The sequence below is a fragment of the Vitis vinifera genome, chromosome 11, assembly GCF_030704535.1.
Source record: "Vitis vinifera cultivar Pinot Noir 40024 chromosome 11, ASM3070453v1".
In the NCBI taxonomy this organism is placed as follows: domain Eukaryota; kingdom Viridiplantae; phylum Streptophyta; class Magnoliopsida; order Vitales; family Vitaceae; genus Vitis; species Vitis vinifera.
Window position 1 is genome coordinate 16,775,684 of NC_081815.1, and position 15,633 is coordinate 16,791,316.

The 15,633-nt window shown below is 35.1% G+C and overlaps 2 protein-coding genes across 2 annotated transcripts; both read left to right on the top strand.

Annotated features, from left to right (window-relative positions):
• Positions 1-272: 272 nt before the first annotated feature.
• Positions 273-8,277, top strand: LOC109123385 (retrovirus-related Pol polyprotein from transposon RE2). Its single transcript, XM_019222941.1, has 7 exons — positions 273-405; positions 4,970-5,202; positions 5,537-5,599; positions 5,773-5,919; positions 6,752-6,841; positions 6,922-7,591; positions 7,832-8,277. Exons 1-7 carry the CDS (start codon positions 273-275, stop codon positions 8,275-8,277), a joined length of 1,782 nt encoding a protein of 593 aa, XP_019078486.1.
• A 4,603-nt stretch (positions 8,278-12,880) lies between these two features.
• LOC100245409 (aspartic proteinase CDR1) lies at positions 12,881-14,241 on the top strand. Its single transcript, XM_002265511.4, has one exon. It carries the CDS (start codon positions 12,902-12,904, stop codon positions 14,222-14,224), a length of 1,323 nt encoding a protein of 440 aa, XP_002265547.1. The 5' UTR covers positions 12,881-12,901; the 3' UTR covers positions 14,225-14,241.
• The last annotated feature ends 1,392 nt before the right edge of the window (positions 14,242-15,633 follow it).

Consider the following 15,633-nt stretch of genomic DNA (forward strand, 5'->3'; position numbering starts at 1 on the left):
GCTCCACCACCTATGACACGTATGATGAGCAGTCTCTAGGGCACATGAAGTTCGAGAAAGCACCCGATGGCTCCTAGGTTAGGAAAGCCGAGCGACAGGCTCGGGGACATGATCAGATACACCTCGAAGTAGAGGAGGAGGCTGAGATCAGAGAGATGGAGGATGGGTTGGACCCTCAGAGGGACTTTGAGTAAAGAGGGCCCGAGTTTGACATTTCGCCTCCACATCAGTCAGAGGGCATTCATGTTGAGGCTACCTTCTCCAAGCCTATGATGACTGAGTCGTCTTTCACAGCAGGCCCTTCATCTCAGCCATCATTTACTGAGCTACCATCTCAGGCTCTTCATGCTCCTGATCATCCACCTTGGATGGATTTGTCGACACAGATCAGCTCTCTCGGGACTCGTATGGGGGAGTGAGTCGTAGTCCGTGATACTCGCTTTATTCCATGGAGGATTGCATCGATCAGTATCAAGCCGGCTTCACCTCTCAGTTTGAGCATATCATACAAAGGATTGAGCGTCTTGAGAGCCGCCAAGAGAGTCAGCACGAGGAGATGATGGCTTACCTCCGTTCTGTGTTTCCACCACCACCTCCTCAGCCTTGAGTTTGTTTGGGATCCCCCTTCGTTTCTTTTTTATGTTGCCAAAGGGGGAGATATGTTAGGATAGAGACCTTAGGAGACTTTTTCATTTTCATGCATATCATACATATGCTTTCATGTATTCTTGCTCATGCTTATATATGATATGACACTCTTATTGATTTACATTGTCTTCTCGCTTTAAATTTCCTAAATTTTGTGTTGATTATCCCATGGTTGGTTTGAGGGGGAGATTTCTCTGTCTCCTAGATAACCAAGGTTTGTCATCATCAAAAAGGGGGAGATTGTTAGCCCAAGGGTTCTCCTAATCAAGTTTTGATGATAACAAACCATGGTTAAGTGACTAATTGTTAAAAATGTTAAGAATCTCATGCATAATCTCAAAAATTCATCAAGGACCAAACGAATACGGGATCGAGATCATTTGGAAGACTTGTGATCATAGGAAATGAATGTAAGATGATAGCATGAGTGCACTTAGGATGTTCATACCTTTTCATGCATCTTAGAAAACTCGGTTTATTCTTTAAAACTTGATTTTCTTTAAAACCAGAGTTTTATCAAATATACCTTAGGCAAATTGATTCAAAATTGGCATATTAACTCACCTAAAGAACTTGCCTATGTATTGGAAAAGAAAGAAATAAAAAAAGATAGGTTTTCGGGGCCAAAAAGGCTCAACCGGTCGAGGCTAAGGCCAACTGGTCAACCGGTTGAGGAATCGGCCGACTGCCTGAGGTCGTCCGGTCGACCGGCTGAGGTTGTCCGGTCAAGGACCGGTCGAGGAAGGTTAAAAACCTTCTCTCTCTCCCAATAGCCTTCTCTTCCCGGTCGAGGTGATTCCTTTACCGGTCGAGGTCCAATCGAGGCAACGATAACCTGTCATGCATTAAATGCTCCAACGGCTAGTGAACCGGTCGACCCTTTGCTCATCCGGTCGAGGCTACTTTCTGTTGTTTTTGTCTCCCGAGCTTAGAAACCTATAAATAGAGAGCTCCACTTCATTTATGATTAAGAGAACCTTTACAATCAATTGTCTACCTACCTGTTCTTGATCAAAAAGCTCTCATTTCTTTCTTAGTGCATTAAACCATCACTTGCATATTCTTAGTTCACTCTTGTAAATCATCCTAGCTTTCTTTTATACTTGAGTCATCCTTAAGCTAGGTTGAGAGTTTCATCTTTGTGTAAACTGAGTGTAAAAGCCTTCAAGTGGTTCAAATCTTGAAGAGATTGTGTAAGAGCTCATTGGAGCCAGAATCCAAGAGTAAGAGGATTGAAAGCTTGATTGAAGCTTCAAGTTAGTGGAATCCTCACTCGGTTAGGAGATTGAGGAGAGTGGACGTAGGCGAGGGAGTGCCGAACCACTATAAACCCGAGTTTGAATTCTCTAACTTTATCTCTTTCCTTTATTTATTTTGTACATATATTATTGTGTGGAAAAAGATTTTGAAAAACCCAATTCACCCCCCCTCCCCCTTTTAGGTATTTTCCTTAATTATTCATAACCTTTGTTTTATCACCAAGGATATCATATTTCATTAAGAATGATATCCTAAATATACATATCCAATCTGATGGGATATGATATCTTAGGATATATATATATTATAGAAAAACAAAATATGACATTATTCTCATTGGTGATGGATATTTATATACAAATACACTTGAGTTCTACTATAATTCAAACTAATAATAAACTTCTATTCTAATTCAAATTCTATATTCTATTCTAATTCAAACTAATATATAATAAATAGATAAATATCAATATGTAAATTAAAGATAACATTAACTTTATCTAATATGCCCCTACAAGATGGAGCTCTAATAGGAGATTCCAATCTTGGTCTTGAGAGAAATAAAATAGACTGCGATGTATTCAGCTTTTGTGGAGGATAGTCTTCTTGTTTCTATGGAGGGCGATCTCCTTATTTCTGTAGGAGTCAATCTCCCTAGTTCTGTGGAGGACGATCTCCTTGTATCTACGCGACAAGTGGATTCGACTTGATGGCTAAAAGATTAGGTAAGAGTAGTGATATCTTTCTAAGTTGAATTTCCAAAAAAAAATTGAGGAACTTGTAGAAAGAAAGTTTGTTGAAGAAAGAATAGGATAAGGAGCCTTATTTGGCATCAAATTAAATAGTGCTTTAAAAGTTAATGCAACAGACGATATACGAGGTAAAGAGAAAGTAGAGTATAAGACAAATCTCAAGTAGAGGTAATAGAATATGAGCATGTTTGGTTTCCCAAAACATGTAAGAAAACAATCAAATCTTTGATAAAGCTTAGAGAAAGAGAGAGAGGTAGAGTTGAAGGTAATATATATATTAAATTAAGGAAACTAATACTGATTCGGAAGCAAAGGAGAAGAAAATTTTATTAGGTTTGAATCAGGAAAATTTAAAGCTCTTGTCTATAAAGAGGTATTGAAATCAATATATTGCATTGGAGACAATAGGGAAAAAGGCATTGAAACTAGGATATTATATTGGAGACCATAGGAAAGGAGGCATTGACAATACAAAGGCATAGCAAGGTCACTACCATTTATGGTTAGGGAAGGAGGGCATGCAGGGTCTAAGCCCTACACCCTAAATTTGCTCCAAGTAGAGACAAGGTTTAGGATTCGAAGGCTTTGATACCATATTGAGAAAGAAGAGGATAAAGTATTAATTTGAATTACAGTAGGAGATAGAGTTCGATTATAGTATAACTCAAATATATTTGTATATAAATATCCATCGTCATCAATAAGAATAGTACATATTTTCTTTTTCAATATGGTATTAGAGCCTTCGAATCCAAAACCCTAAAATCTCAACCTATAGCAAATTTAGGGTGTAGGGCCTAAGCCCTGCACGCCTCTCCTTACCCCTACTGCAAATGGTAGTGACCTTTTTATGCCTATGTATTGTCAATGACTTATTCCCTATGGTTTCCAATGTAATATCCTGATTTCAATGTCTCTTTTCCTATTGTCTCCAATGCAATATCTTGATTTCAATACCTCTTTATAGACAAGAGCTCCAATTTTTTCGTGGTTCAAATATAATAGAATTTTCTTCTCATTTGTTTCATATCAGTATTAGTTTCTTTAATTTAATATATATGTTTTTTTTTATATTACCTTCAACTCTACCTCCCTCTCTTTCTCTAAAAGCTTTATTAAAGATTTGACCGTTTTCTTACATGTTTTGGGAAACCAAACATGCTCATGTTCTGTTTTCCCAAAACATGCTCATGTTTTGTTGTCTCTACTTGAGATTTATCTTATACTCTACCTTCTCCTTACCTTCTCTATTGTCTGCTGCATTAACTTCTAAAACACTATTAAATTTGATAGCAAATAAGGCTTTTAATCATACTCTTCCTTCAACAAACTTTCTTTCTACAAGTTACTCAAAGTTTTTTGGAAATTCAACTTAGAAAGACCTCACTACTCTTACCTAATCTTTCAGTCATCAATTTGAATCCACTTGTCGTGTAGATCTAGGGAGACCATCCTCCATAGAAATAGAGAGATTGACCCCATATAAATAAGGAAATTGTCTTCCACGAAAGTCGAATACATCACGATCTATTTTCTTTTTCTCAAGACCAAGATTGGAATCTCCTATTGGAGCCCCATCTTGTGAGGGAATATTAGAAAAAGTTAATATTATCCTTAATTTACATATTGATATTTATATATGTTAGAGCAATAACCAGATATAGTTTGTTTTATTTGTATCTATCTTATTGTTGTAACTATCATCCTTTAATCATGTAAGTAGTTAGCCGATTTTATGCTATTTCAAACTCTGTAATTCAGCTATATAAAGCTGCTCTTGTATTCATTATTAACATAGAAATATAATACAAATATTCATTCTCATATTATCTTTACATGGTATCACAACCCTCATTCTAATTTTCTGATCAATCATGACTTCTTCTCAAATGATCCCTTCAAATTCAATCTCTTCTTCTGCTCATCATACCTTCTCTGTCAAGCTTACTCCAAGAAATTATCTTGCTTGGAAAACTCAATTTAATCCTCTTCTTAATTACCAAAATCTGACTAGGTTTTTTTTATGGTTCAACTATTGCTCCATCGAAAACAATTAAAGATTCTTCTACTCCTCCTATCGAGATTCCAAATCCAGAATATGAAACATGGTATAAAAAGGATCAGATGCTTCATTCCTGGATCCTTTCTTCTCTTTCAGAAGAGATATTTCCTTATGTTATTGGGTTATCTTCATCTTATGAAATATGGCAGGCTCTCTCTCAAGCTTTTGGTTCAGTTTCTCAAGACCGACAATTGCAATTACACATTAAACTCCAAGAATTGAAAAAAAAATGATCTCTCTGTCTCAGCATATTTGCAACGTGCTAAAGCTCTAGCTGATGAGCTAAATGAGGCAAGTCGTCCTCTTGCCCCAGCAGAATTTAATGCAATAATCTATCGCAATATTGGCTGTGACTATCATGTCATTATTACTGCCTTAAATCTTCGTTCTGAACCAGTGTCATTTCATGAACTCCATGGTCAACTTATAGCTCATGAAATTTTACTTAAGAGCTCTACTGATCTTCCTCAAGCAAACATGGTGACTTGTCAGTCTAATTATGCTCCATTGCTTCCCACTTCATCTTAGAATAATAATCACAAGAAATCTTCGAATTGGAATGGAAATCAATCTCGTGGTCCTTGCCAAATCTGTGGCTATATAAACCATACCGCTGATCGTTGTCGTCGTCGATATTCTCGTTACAAATCTCACAACCAAAATGAAACTCCTCATGCTAATTACTCTTCAGCTGGTCATTCTTAAAATAATTGTGCAAGTTCTCAAGTTCCTGTTGCCAACTACACTCATGAAGGTTCCACTATGCCATGGTATCCTGACACAATAGTGAACTTTCACATCACCCCTGATTTAGCCAATCTCAGCATTGCTCATGACTATAACGGACATGACCAACTCCATGTTGGTAATGGACAAGGTTTGCAAATAACTCATACTAGTATCACATCCCTTCCTTCATCTTCTGGTTCTTTCTCTTTAAAAAATGTTCTCCGTGTTCCTCAAATTGTCAAAAACTTACTTTCAGTTCAAATATTTGTCATTGATAATTCCTGTTTCTTTGAATTTTGACCCTCTTATTTTCTTGTCAAGGATCAGGTGTCTAAGAAAATCCTCCTACAGGGCCCAAGTGAAGATGGAGTGTACACTTTTCGCCCTAATGTTAAGCAAGCATTTACAGTTGAAGCACCAACCATGGACGAATGGCATGCTGCTTTGGGACATCCTCAACGGTGTATCGTGTCTAGTTTAATCAAGCAATTTCATTTACCTTGTTCCAGTAATTCTAGTTCTCTTTGTTCTTCTTGCATTTTGGGCAAACATGCTAGACTATCTTTAGGATCAGTTTAACATAAAAGTACTATTCCCTTTCAACTTATTTACTCTAATGTTTGGGGCCCTGCTCCTTTGTTGTCCAGTCTTAGCCATCGCTATGCTCTTATTTTCATTGATGATTATTCCCATTACACATGGGTTTATTTTATTAAAAATAAAAAGGATGTTTATTCTGTCTTTCTTCAATTTGAGCAATTCATTCATCGTCAATTTAATCAGAAAATTTTGGCATTCCATTCAAATTGGGAAGGAGAATACCGAAAACTAAACACCTATTTTAAACAAGTCGACATTGTTCACAAACTTGCATGTCCTCATACTCATGAACAAAACAATGTGGTAGAACAGAAAATTCGTCATCTTGTTGATACTAATCTTGCACTTCTTGCTCATGCTAATTTACCACTACGGTATTGGAATTATGCATTTGAAATGAGTTGTTCTTCTATTAATAATTTGCCCACTCCAGTTCTTAATAATTCTTTCCCATACTTTGTTTTATTTCACAAACATCCTGATTATTCTACTCAAAAGCCTTTTGGGTGTACTAATTTTCCTCTATTAGGTCCATATAATAACCATAAGTTTGCATTTCAGAGCACTCCTTATGTCTATCTTGGTCCAAGTCCCTCTCACTCAGGTAGTCAATGTCTTAATTTATCAAATGATAGGGTCTATATTGCTAGGCATGTTGTTTTTAATCCTAGCCTCTTTTTGTATCGTTCTCATATTGCAGCATCTCAAGCTCCAAAGGACTCTTCAAATTTCCCGTGGCTTCACATTAAAAGTGTACCTCCATTATCCACGGGTTCTGTTGGAAATTCAGGTCAGACCTCTACTCCCTCTAATATTCCTTTATTTTCTACCACTGATCAATCTTCAAATAATTCCTTATTGTCAACTCAGTCCTCACCTTTGACCATGCCACTCTCCTCTCACTCTCCTATCCCACAACAATCACCTTCCTCATATTCAACCACCGATCATCCACTATCTCTTATTGTTGATCTCACCCATTATCTAGCTCAATTGAATGTTGTGTCTTCTACCTCAACCTCTCCTCCTCAAATTCACCTCATGCAGCTTCGTTTTTCCACCATGCAAAAACGACATGCTTGTCTTTCCACCAAAGCTAAAAATTACCTTATCACAGAACCACAAACCTTCACTCAAGCCAAACCATATGCTGAATGGTGTGATGCAATGCAAAGTGAAATTAACGTCTTGCTTCAGAATCATACATGGGTTCTTGTTTCTCGACCTCCAGTTGCGAATATCATTGGTAGTAAATGGGTTTATCAAACTAAAAGGAAAGCTAATAGGGAGATAGATCGGTTTAAGGCTCGGCTCGTTGCGAAGGGTTACTCGCAGCAGCCTAGTATTGACTACACTAAGACCTTTAATCTTGTGGTTAAAGCTACTACAATTCGGACTATTTTATCAATTGCTACTTCTTCAAATTGGCCAATCCGCCAACTTGATATCTCAAATGAGTTTTTACACGGTTTTATTGATTCAAATATTTATATGGAGCAGCCCATTGGCTTTCAAGACTCTTCACATCTAGACTATGTGTGTAAGTTGTCTAAGTTGTTGTATGGTCTCAAATAGGCCCCTCGGGCCTGGTTTCACAGACTCACTTCCTTTCTGCAGGACCTTGGTTTTCAAGCTTCAAAGGTTGATTCTTCTTTGTTTATTCTTCATCAAGGTGCTCTTAAATTCTATGTTCTAATTTATGTGGATGATATCCTCTTTACTTGCTCTGATTCTACACAATTGGATTGGTTTTTAAGTAAGATCAAATCAACATTTCCAGTTCAAGACCTTGGATCCCTTCATTTCTTCTTGGGTATTGAGGCACAATTTTCGACTAGTGGTCTTCTCATCACCCAACAAAAGTACATTACTGATCTGCTGGCCAATTCTAACATGTTTAACTGCAAGCCTTGTCATACACCTATGTCGACCAGCCCTTCACTTTCCAAACTCTCTGGTGATCCTTTATCAAATGCAGAGCAATATCGCCAAGTGGTTGGATCCTTGCAGTACATTACTCTTACCAAACCTGATATCTCATTCTCGATCAATAAATTATCTCAATTTATGCATCAGCCCACTCAAGAGCATTGGACAACAATTAAGAGGTTGTTGCGTTATCTTAAGGCTACTGTTGGTTTCGGTTTGTTCTTCTCCAAGCATTCCACTCTTGATTTGCAATGCTTCACTGACAGTGATTGGGGTGGTTGCCCCGATGATCGTTGATTAACAAATGGTTATGCAGTCTATCTGGGCAAAAATCTTATTTCATGGACTTCGAAGAAACATCCAACCATTGCCCAGTCTTCCACCGAGAGTGAATATCGTGACCTTGCTAACTCTACTGCTGAAATTATGTGGCTTCGATCACTTCTCTCTAAACTTGGCTTCTCTTCCTCAAATACAGCTACATTGTGGTGTGATAATGTGGGAGTTATTTATCTATGTTCGAATCCTGTCTTTCATGCCCGAACAAAACATATCAAACTTGACTATCATTTCATTCGAGAACAAGTCCAACCATGCAACATTCAAGTTCGTTTTATTTCTTTAGATGACCAGATTGCTGATATTCTTACCAAACCACTTGGTCAGTGTCTATTTGTTAAGCACCGAGACAAGCTTCGGCTCTATTCTTCTCCGCCTTCAGCTTGACAAGGGATGTTAGAGCAACAACCAAATATAGTTTGTTTTATTTGTATCTATCTTATTGTTGTAACTATCATCTTTTAATCATGTAAGTAGTTAGTTGATTTTATGCTATTTCAAACTCTGTAATTCAGCTATATAAAGCTACTCTTGTATTGATTATTAACATAGCAATATAATACAAATATTCATTCTCATATTATCTTTACAATATAGAATTTGAATACACAAAAGTAAGTGGGTTTTGATTTTGGTCGGGCAGTGAAGAAGTTGTGAATGGAAATTGGATCGGGCTAGGAGATATGAGAGTGAGCGACATGGTGGAGTCAGGATCTAAACAGGAAGGCAATTTTTTTATAAGTGTAGAAGGTGTAGACAGTTAGGGAGATGATGTGGACAAGGGGCGAGACAAAAATGCAAGTGAAAACCAATGGGAAAGAGTGATGGTTGAGGGATGCAGAAGATGAGAGTGAAGAGAAGAAAAAAGAAAGATGTTTTCAACAAACTTAACATGACGGGATGTATAGATTTTAGAAGAAGAAAGTTCAAAACACAAGTAAGCACTTTAAGTAGTGAGTAACCAAGAAAAATACATGGAACAGAGTGAGAAGCAAGTTTATGAGAAGAATATGGACGTAACCAAGGATAGCATAAACACCCAAAAATGCGAAGTTTCAAATAATTAGGTGAAAACTAAAAGAGTTTGAGATAGGGAGAGGAAAGTTAGAGTGTGGAAGTTGGCATACAATTAATAAAATAGACTACAGTGGTAAAAGTATAAGACCAATATGACAAAGGCATGAAGTCATAGGAGAGAAGAAATAAATCAGTTTCAACAATATGACGATGACGACGTTCAAAATACCCATTGTGTTCTGGAGTATGTGCGGGTGAAGTGAGATAAGAGTTCCCTGAGATGCAAGATAGGATGAAAGTGCTTGATATTCCCCCTACCCATTATCAGAATATATTGTGATAATTTTTTTGTTAAATAATTTTTCAAGAATTGATTGAAATTGGATGAAAACATCATGAACTTGAGATTTACTTTTAAAATAATAAAACCAAATATATTTAGTAAAGTGTTCGAAAAAAACAACATAATATTTGGAATTATCAATGGAATAAATTGATGATGTCCACACATCATAAAAAAATAATTTGGAGATGGGAAGAATATATGAAAGTAGAAATTAAAAAGGATAACTTATGACTCTTATTGTATTGACATGCATTACAATTGAAAGATAAAGATAATGGACTCGATAATTCTAAATTAAAATTGGAAACAAGATATCGAATGTTAGAAGATGATGAATGTCTTAATCTAGGCTTCTACTTAAATGAAGTGGTCTTGACACTAGAAAACGCAACTAAAGGAGATGACTTAGAGGAGACCGCCCACTTATACACACCATCTTTAGTCCGCCCTACAAAAAAGATTGCCCCCGTGTGTAAATCCTTCACAAAAAAGGAAGAGGGTAAGAATTCAATGGAGTTATTATTTGATTTACAAAATTGAGATATAGAGATAATATTCCTATTCATGTTAAGGGCATAAAGTACATTTTGTAAAGAGAAAGTATGAGAAGGAGTAGAGAGTGAAGTGGAACTAGTGTAGGTGATAGGAAGACCCAAGCCATCGCCAATCATAATGTTATCAGAATTGTCATACGAGGCATGAATAAACATATTGCTCAAGTAAGTGGTAACATGGTGTGATGCACCACTATTGAGAAGCCAACTAGAGTTTTCAGAAGAAGTAGTAGTGGCAAGATTTGCTCGTGGTTGCCAATGTTGTGGGGGTCGAGGTTGCCATTGTTGGGGAGGATGAGGTTTTCATTGTTGTTGTGGTTGAGAAACCGAAGTAGAAGTTGGAGTGAATGGAAACAACCGATAAAGAAAACATTATTGAGTTGTATGTCCTTGTGCTCTACAACCTTGACATTTACTCAAATAAGGACAACGAAGAGGGTTATCACCTTGAGGAGTAGCAAAGGAGCCATAAGGCACAAATGTAGGCTATGAAGTGGATGACACCCACAACAATCCAGGGGGGCCTGATTTGTTGTTTCCGGGATTAGGGCGGCGGGTGTGTGTCGGGTTTGCAGATGTAGGTAAGGGCAAAGAAGTGGATTGATTAGCGCGTAGTGAAAGTTCTTTACTAATCAATTTTTTCATGAAATTCATCAAAGGAAATTAAAGTTTCATGTCCTTCAATAGCATCAACAATAGATTTGTATTCATTGTCAAGTCTAGCGAGAATCTTTTCAATAAGGTCTTCGTCATCTTTATAAATTGCATGTATTCAGTGACCATTTGAGAACATTTGGTAGCATGCTTGAGTTGTTCCTTAATATGCTTAATGTGGCCTTGACAAGGACGTGTATAAGTATTGACAAGAATGGTCCAAGCTTCACGAGACGTTTAGGCATGTTGAATGAGTGGAATAATAAATGGAGTGATAAACCCAACTAATTAAGGCATCAAAAATTAATTTATCCTGATGCATACAAGTGTGGTATTCCGGATTGGGTGTAGTAGTATTATTTGCAATGATAGTGGTTGGTGGGCATGGATGAGAGCCATCAATAAATTTTTTAAGATCATAACCAATGAAAAGTGCTTCAATTTGGAGTTTCCATGAAAGGTAATTGGTGGAGGTAAGTTTGATGGTGTTTTGATTGGAGATATGAATGAGGGTGAAAGGTTTATTAGGTTCTTAGGTATTTGGTATGGCAATTTGAATGTGCTCAACCATGATGTGGTGGGGAAGGAGAGAAGAGTGAGAGATAGGCCTAGAAAAAAATAAAGCTCTAATACTATATAGAGAAAGAAAATATGGCATACTATTCTCATTTATGATAATGTATATTTACATACAAATACATTTGAGTTATACTATAATTCAAACCCTATCTCCTAATGTAATTCAAACTAACATATAATAAATAGATAAATATCACTATGTAAATTTCTAATATATATATATATATATATATATATATTTACACCAATGAAACATAATTTATGATTAATAGTGTTTTAATAGAAATATGAGATTTATAATTATGTCTTTCAAATATATTAACTTAGGATATGTTTGATTGTATTTTTGTTTTTCAAGCTTTGTTTCTTGATTAAAAATTTAAAAAGAATTTAGAATTCATGTTTAGTAACATGATTATACTTATTGTTTTTAAAACTAGTTGGAATTTAAAAAAGAAAAAAAAAACCAAAAATATATATTAAAGTATAATTACACTTTCTATTTTTTAAAAAAAAAATAAAAAATAATAATAAATTTTATATAAAATACTAATTAAAAAAGATAAAAATGACTTTTAAAAATTATTTAAAATTTTGAATATTAGAAAAAATATTACTACTTCAAATGCTAAAAAAATTTAAAATAATTTTAAAATTCATATGATAAACCTATATTTTTTTTGGAAGATTTTTTACTTTTCATATGAAAGTTGTTATTACTATTTAATAGGAAGTATATTCAAATTATACCTAAAATTTTTCAATAAATTTAAAATATTAAATTAAAAATTCCAATTTACTAACATATTCTCTTTTTAGCAAAACAACATTAATGTCTTACACCTTAGCATTGATAAATTATTGAAAATCGTTTTTTTTTAAATAAAAAAAAAAAGTTTTTTTAATGCTGGTTATAGAATTATTGAGCATGTTTTTATCTTCCATTTTAAAAATAAATAAAAATTAAATTTAAATTAACAAACATATTTAATATTTTTAAAATTTTAAAATTATTCAAATGCATTTAATTACATGGCACCTTAATTAGCAATCCTGTGAAAATAAAAGAAATACGACTACCAGTTTCATAATGAACAGATACACATTAAGATAGACAGAAATCACCTCATATTAGATTTTTGAAAAAATTGTATAAAAATATAAATTTAATATCATTTATTTTCTCACCAATTTTCTCCTTGGAAAAATATACTCACCTTTTCTGTGAAGTTAATATGACAACCATTATGTGAGTTGGAAATTTTTAATAATAATTTTTTTTTTCTGCAATTAATTTTGAAGAAATTTTGTGGATTTACATAATTAATAACCCATTAAAAATAGATAAATTATACTTTTTAATAACATCCATGTCCTAGAAGCGTAGTCTGATGAATGGCCAGATATTTCAGACAGCAGTCACATTGTGGCCATGGCAACCATATCCATATTTGTTCATACCTTCTTCCATTCCTTATTTTTCACCATCCTTCTCTCAGTCTCAGTGACCAGCACCACCACCACAGCCATGACCGACACGAAACCCCTACGATTAGTCACCGGTCTCATTCACCAAGACTCCATTCTCTCCTCCTATCAGAGTCTAGACAGAAATAATGTTGAACGAAGAAGAACCCGGAGGGCTGCTTTTATCACTGATGAAATCCAAGCTAATATGGTGGCTGATGACCGCGGCCAAGCCTTCCTTGTGAATTTCTCAGTAGGCCGACCGCCGGTTCCACAGTTAGTGGGCATCGACACTGGCAGCGACCTACTTTGGGTGCAATGTCGCCCCTGTGCTGACTGTTTCAGACAGTCCACCCCTATTTTCGATCCCTCAAAGTCATCAACATATGTGGACTTGTCGTATGATTCTCCCATATGCCCCAATTCGCCACAAAAGAAGTACAATCACCTAAACCAGTGTATTTATAATGCGTCATACGCAGATGGCAGCACAAGCTCTGGAAACCTCGCCACTGAAGATATTGTTTTCGAGACATCAGACCAAGGCACAGTCACTGTCTCTTCTGTGGTATTTGGCTGTGGGCACTCGAACCGGGGTCGCTTCGATGGGCAACAAAGTGGAATACTTGGACTAAGTGCCGGGGATCAATCTATAGTTTCTCGATTAGGTTCAAGATTCTCTTACTGCATTGGCGACCTTTTTGATCCTCATTACACCCATAACCAATTAGTTCTCGGAGATGGGGTTAAGATGGAAGGCTCTTCAACGCCATTCCACACATTTAATGGCTTCTACTATGTAACCCTAGAAGGGATAAGTGTAGGAGAAACAAGGCTTGATATTAACCCAGAAGTCTTTCAGAGGACGGAGTCCGGCCAAGGAGGAGTGGTCATGGACTCTGGAACGACCGCAACATTCTTAGCCAAAGATGGATTCGACCCACTTAGCAATGAAATTCAGAGGTTGGTGCGAGGGCACTTCCAGCAAGTGATATATCGTACCATTCCGGGATGGCTGTGCTACAAGGGAAGAGTGAATGAAGACCTCAGAGGGTTTCCAGAGCTGGCATTTCACTTTGCTGAAGGGGCTGACTTAGTGCTAGACGCAAACAGTTTGTTTGTTCAGAAAAATCAAGATGTTTTTTGCCTTGCTGTCTTGGAAAGCAATCTCAAGAATATTGGGTCTGTGATTGGGATTATGGCTCAGCAACATTATAATGTGGCATATGACCTTATTGGAAAAAGGGTATATTTCCAAAGGACAGATTGTGAACTTCTTGAGGATTGATTTCATCTAAGAAGATTGATGGATTGGTTTTGAATTAATTTCTGTATGTGTATTAATTGATTAAATTATCTGTATTGAAATATAAGTAACTTGTTTTATTTTCCAATCTATTTTTGTAGTGATGTTGATGTCTACATTGTGCTCCCATTAAATGCTAGGATAGCTGTCAAATAATTATGGAAACAAAAAATTTCCAAGTAACATAATACATAATTTTTGTCTAACCTCACTTGGGCGCATTGGTGGTGTTTTTTTTTTTTACTTAATTCTGAATAGAAATTAAAATTAAATAATACTTAATGAGGTTGAATATTAGGTTTTTTTTTGTAATATTTTATTTTTATTAAGTATTAAAAAGTAAAGAAAAATCAACATATTACTTTTTTTATTTAAAAAAAATCAAATATTCTGCATTTTTTTATTCAGCAAAAAAATGTAATAAATCATGAAAAAGTAAAAAAATAATAATAATAATTTAAAGTCTGAAAATAAATTACTTTCAACGAAAAGTTAAAAAAACAAACACTCTTATAGATTAAAATAAGAACGCGACGAGAGTATCAAGGATGTGACAAAAATAGAAATAAAATTGAATAAAGAAGATTTGAAACATTTTTTTACGTGATATCCCAAATTTAGATGTAATTTTTTTTTGCCCAAAACTTATTTTGAGTTATGTCTTTACCTTGCTTTATTTTGATCATGTAGGTAGAACTTGATTAAAACCATACATGAAGCTACTTTATGAAATGCATTTTAGTATAAACAAAACTCTGGCAGTTTCACTATATATGGAAATATCTTTGCCTATTTCAGGAGAATTTTTAGAGACTGCTACCTTAAATCTATTGCGCATGTGGAAGCATTAATATTGTGACATATTAATAGAAAACGCATTAATAAAATGAAACCATATAGAAAGATACACAGTTTCAACAACGTAATTCAGTAAATCATATTTACCTTTATGTATGAGAAATAATATTTTATTATGAGATAAGGAATATTATAGAATTAGATCCCGAAATATTTCATGTTTTCCCATTTTTTATATGTTCACCCTAAACCATAAGCATTTTTACTCCATAAGATGTCTCATAGTCTTCCTCGCATTTACACTAAGGTTAATTCTCTACACTTTGCTTAACCCTCGTACTCCATCATTCTTTTTATCACATACATATCTATAGCTAATGACTTAAAATATATATAAATCTTTTTATAAGGAATCTAGTTATAATCAAATATAAATTTAGAAAGTATTCTGTATAAGATTTCTTTAAAAAAAATTATTGAATTTAACCCAACAAACTCATGCTTTATCCATAGAATGAGATTTTTAAATACCTAGAAATCACACTTGGCATTGAATGGAAAAACAATATTAATGTAGAACTACATATTTTGTT

What these genes read in the sequence shown, in the direction of transcription:
- LOC109123385 (XM_019222941.1), top strand. Translation starts at nt 273, where the DNA reads ATGACTGAGTCGTCTTTCACAGCAGGCCCTTCATCTCAGCCATCATTT. An exon ending in ATCTTCCTCAAGCAAACATG is followed by an intron (nt 5,203 to 5,536) that starts GTGACTTGTCAG and finishes CCCCTGATTTAG; the next exon opens with CCAATCTCAGCATTGCTCAT. An exon ending in TTCACATCTAGACTATGTGT is followed by an intron (nt 7,592 to 7,831) that starts GTAAGTTGTCTA and finishes CAACATTTCCAG; the next exon opens with TTCAAGACCTTGGATCCCTT.
- LOC100245409 (XM_002265511.4), top strand. Translation starts at nt 12,902, where the DNA reads ATGGCAACCATATCCATATTTGTTCATACCTTCTTCCATTCCTTATTT.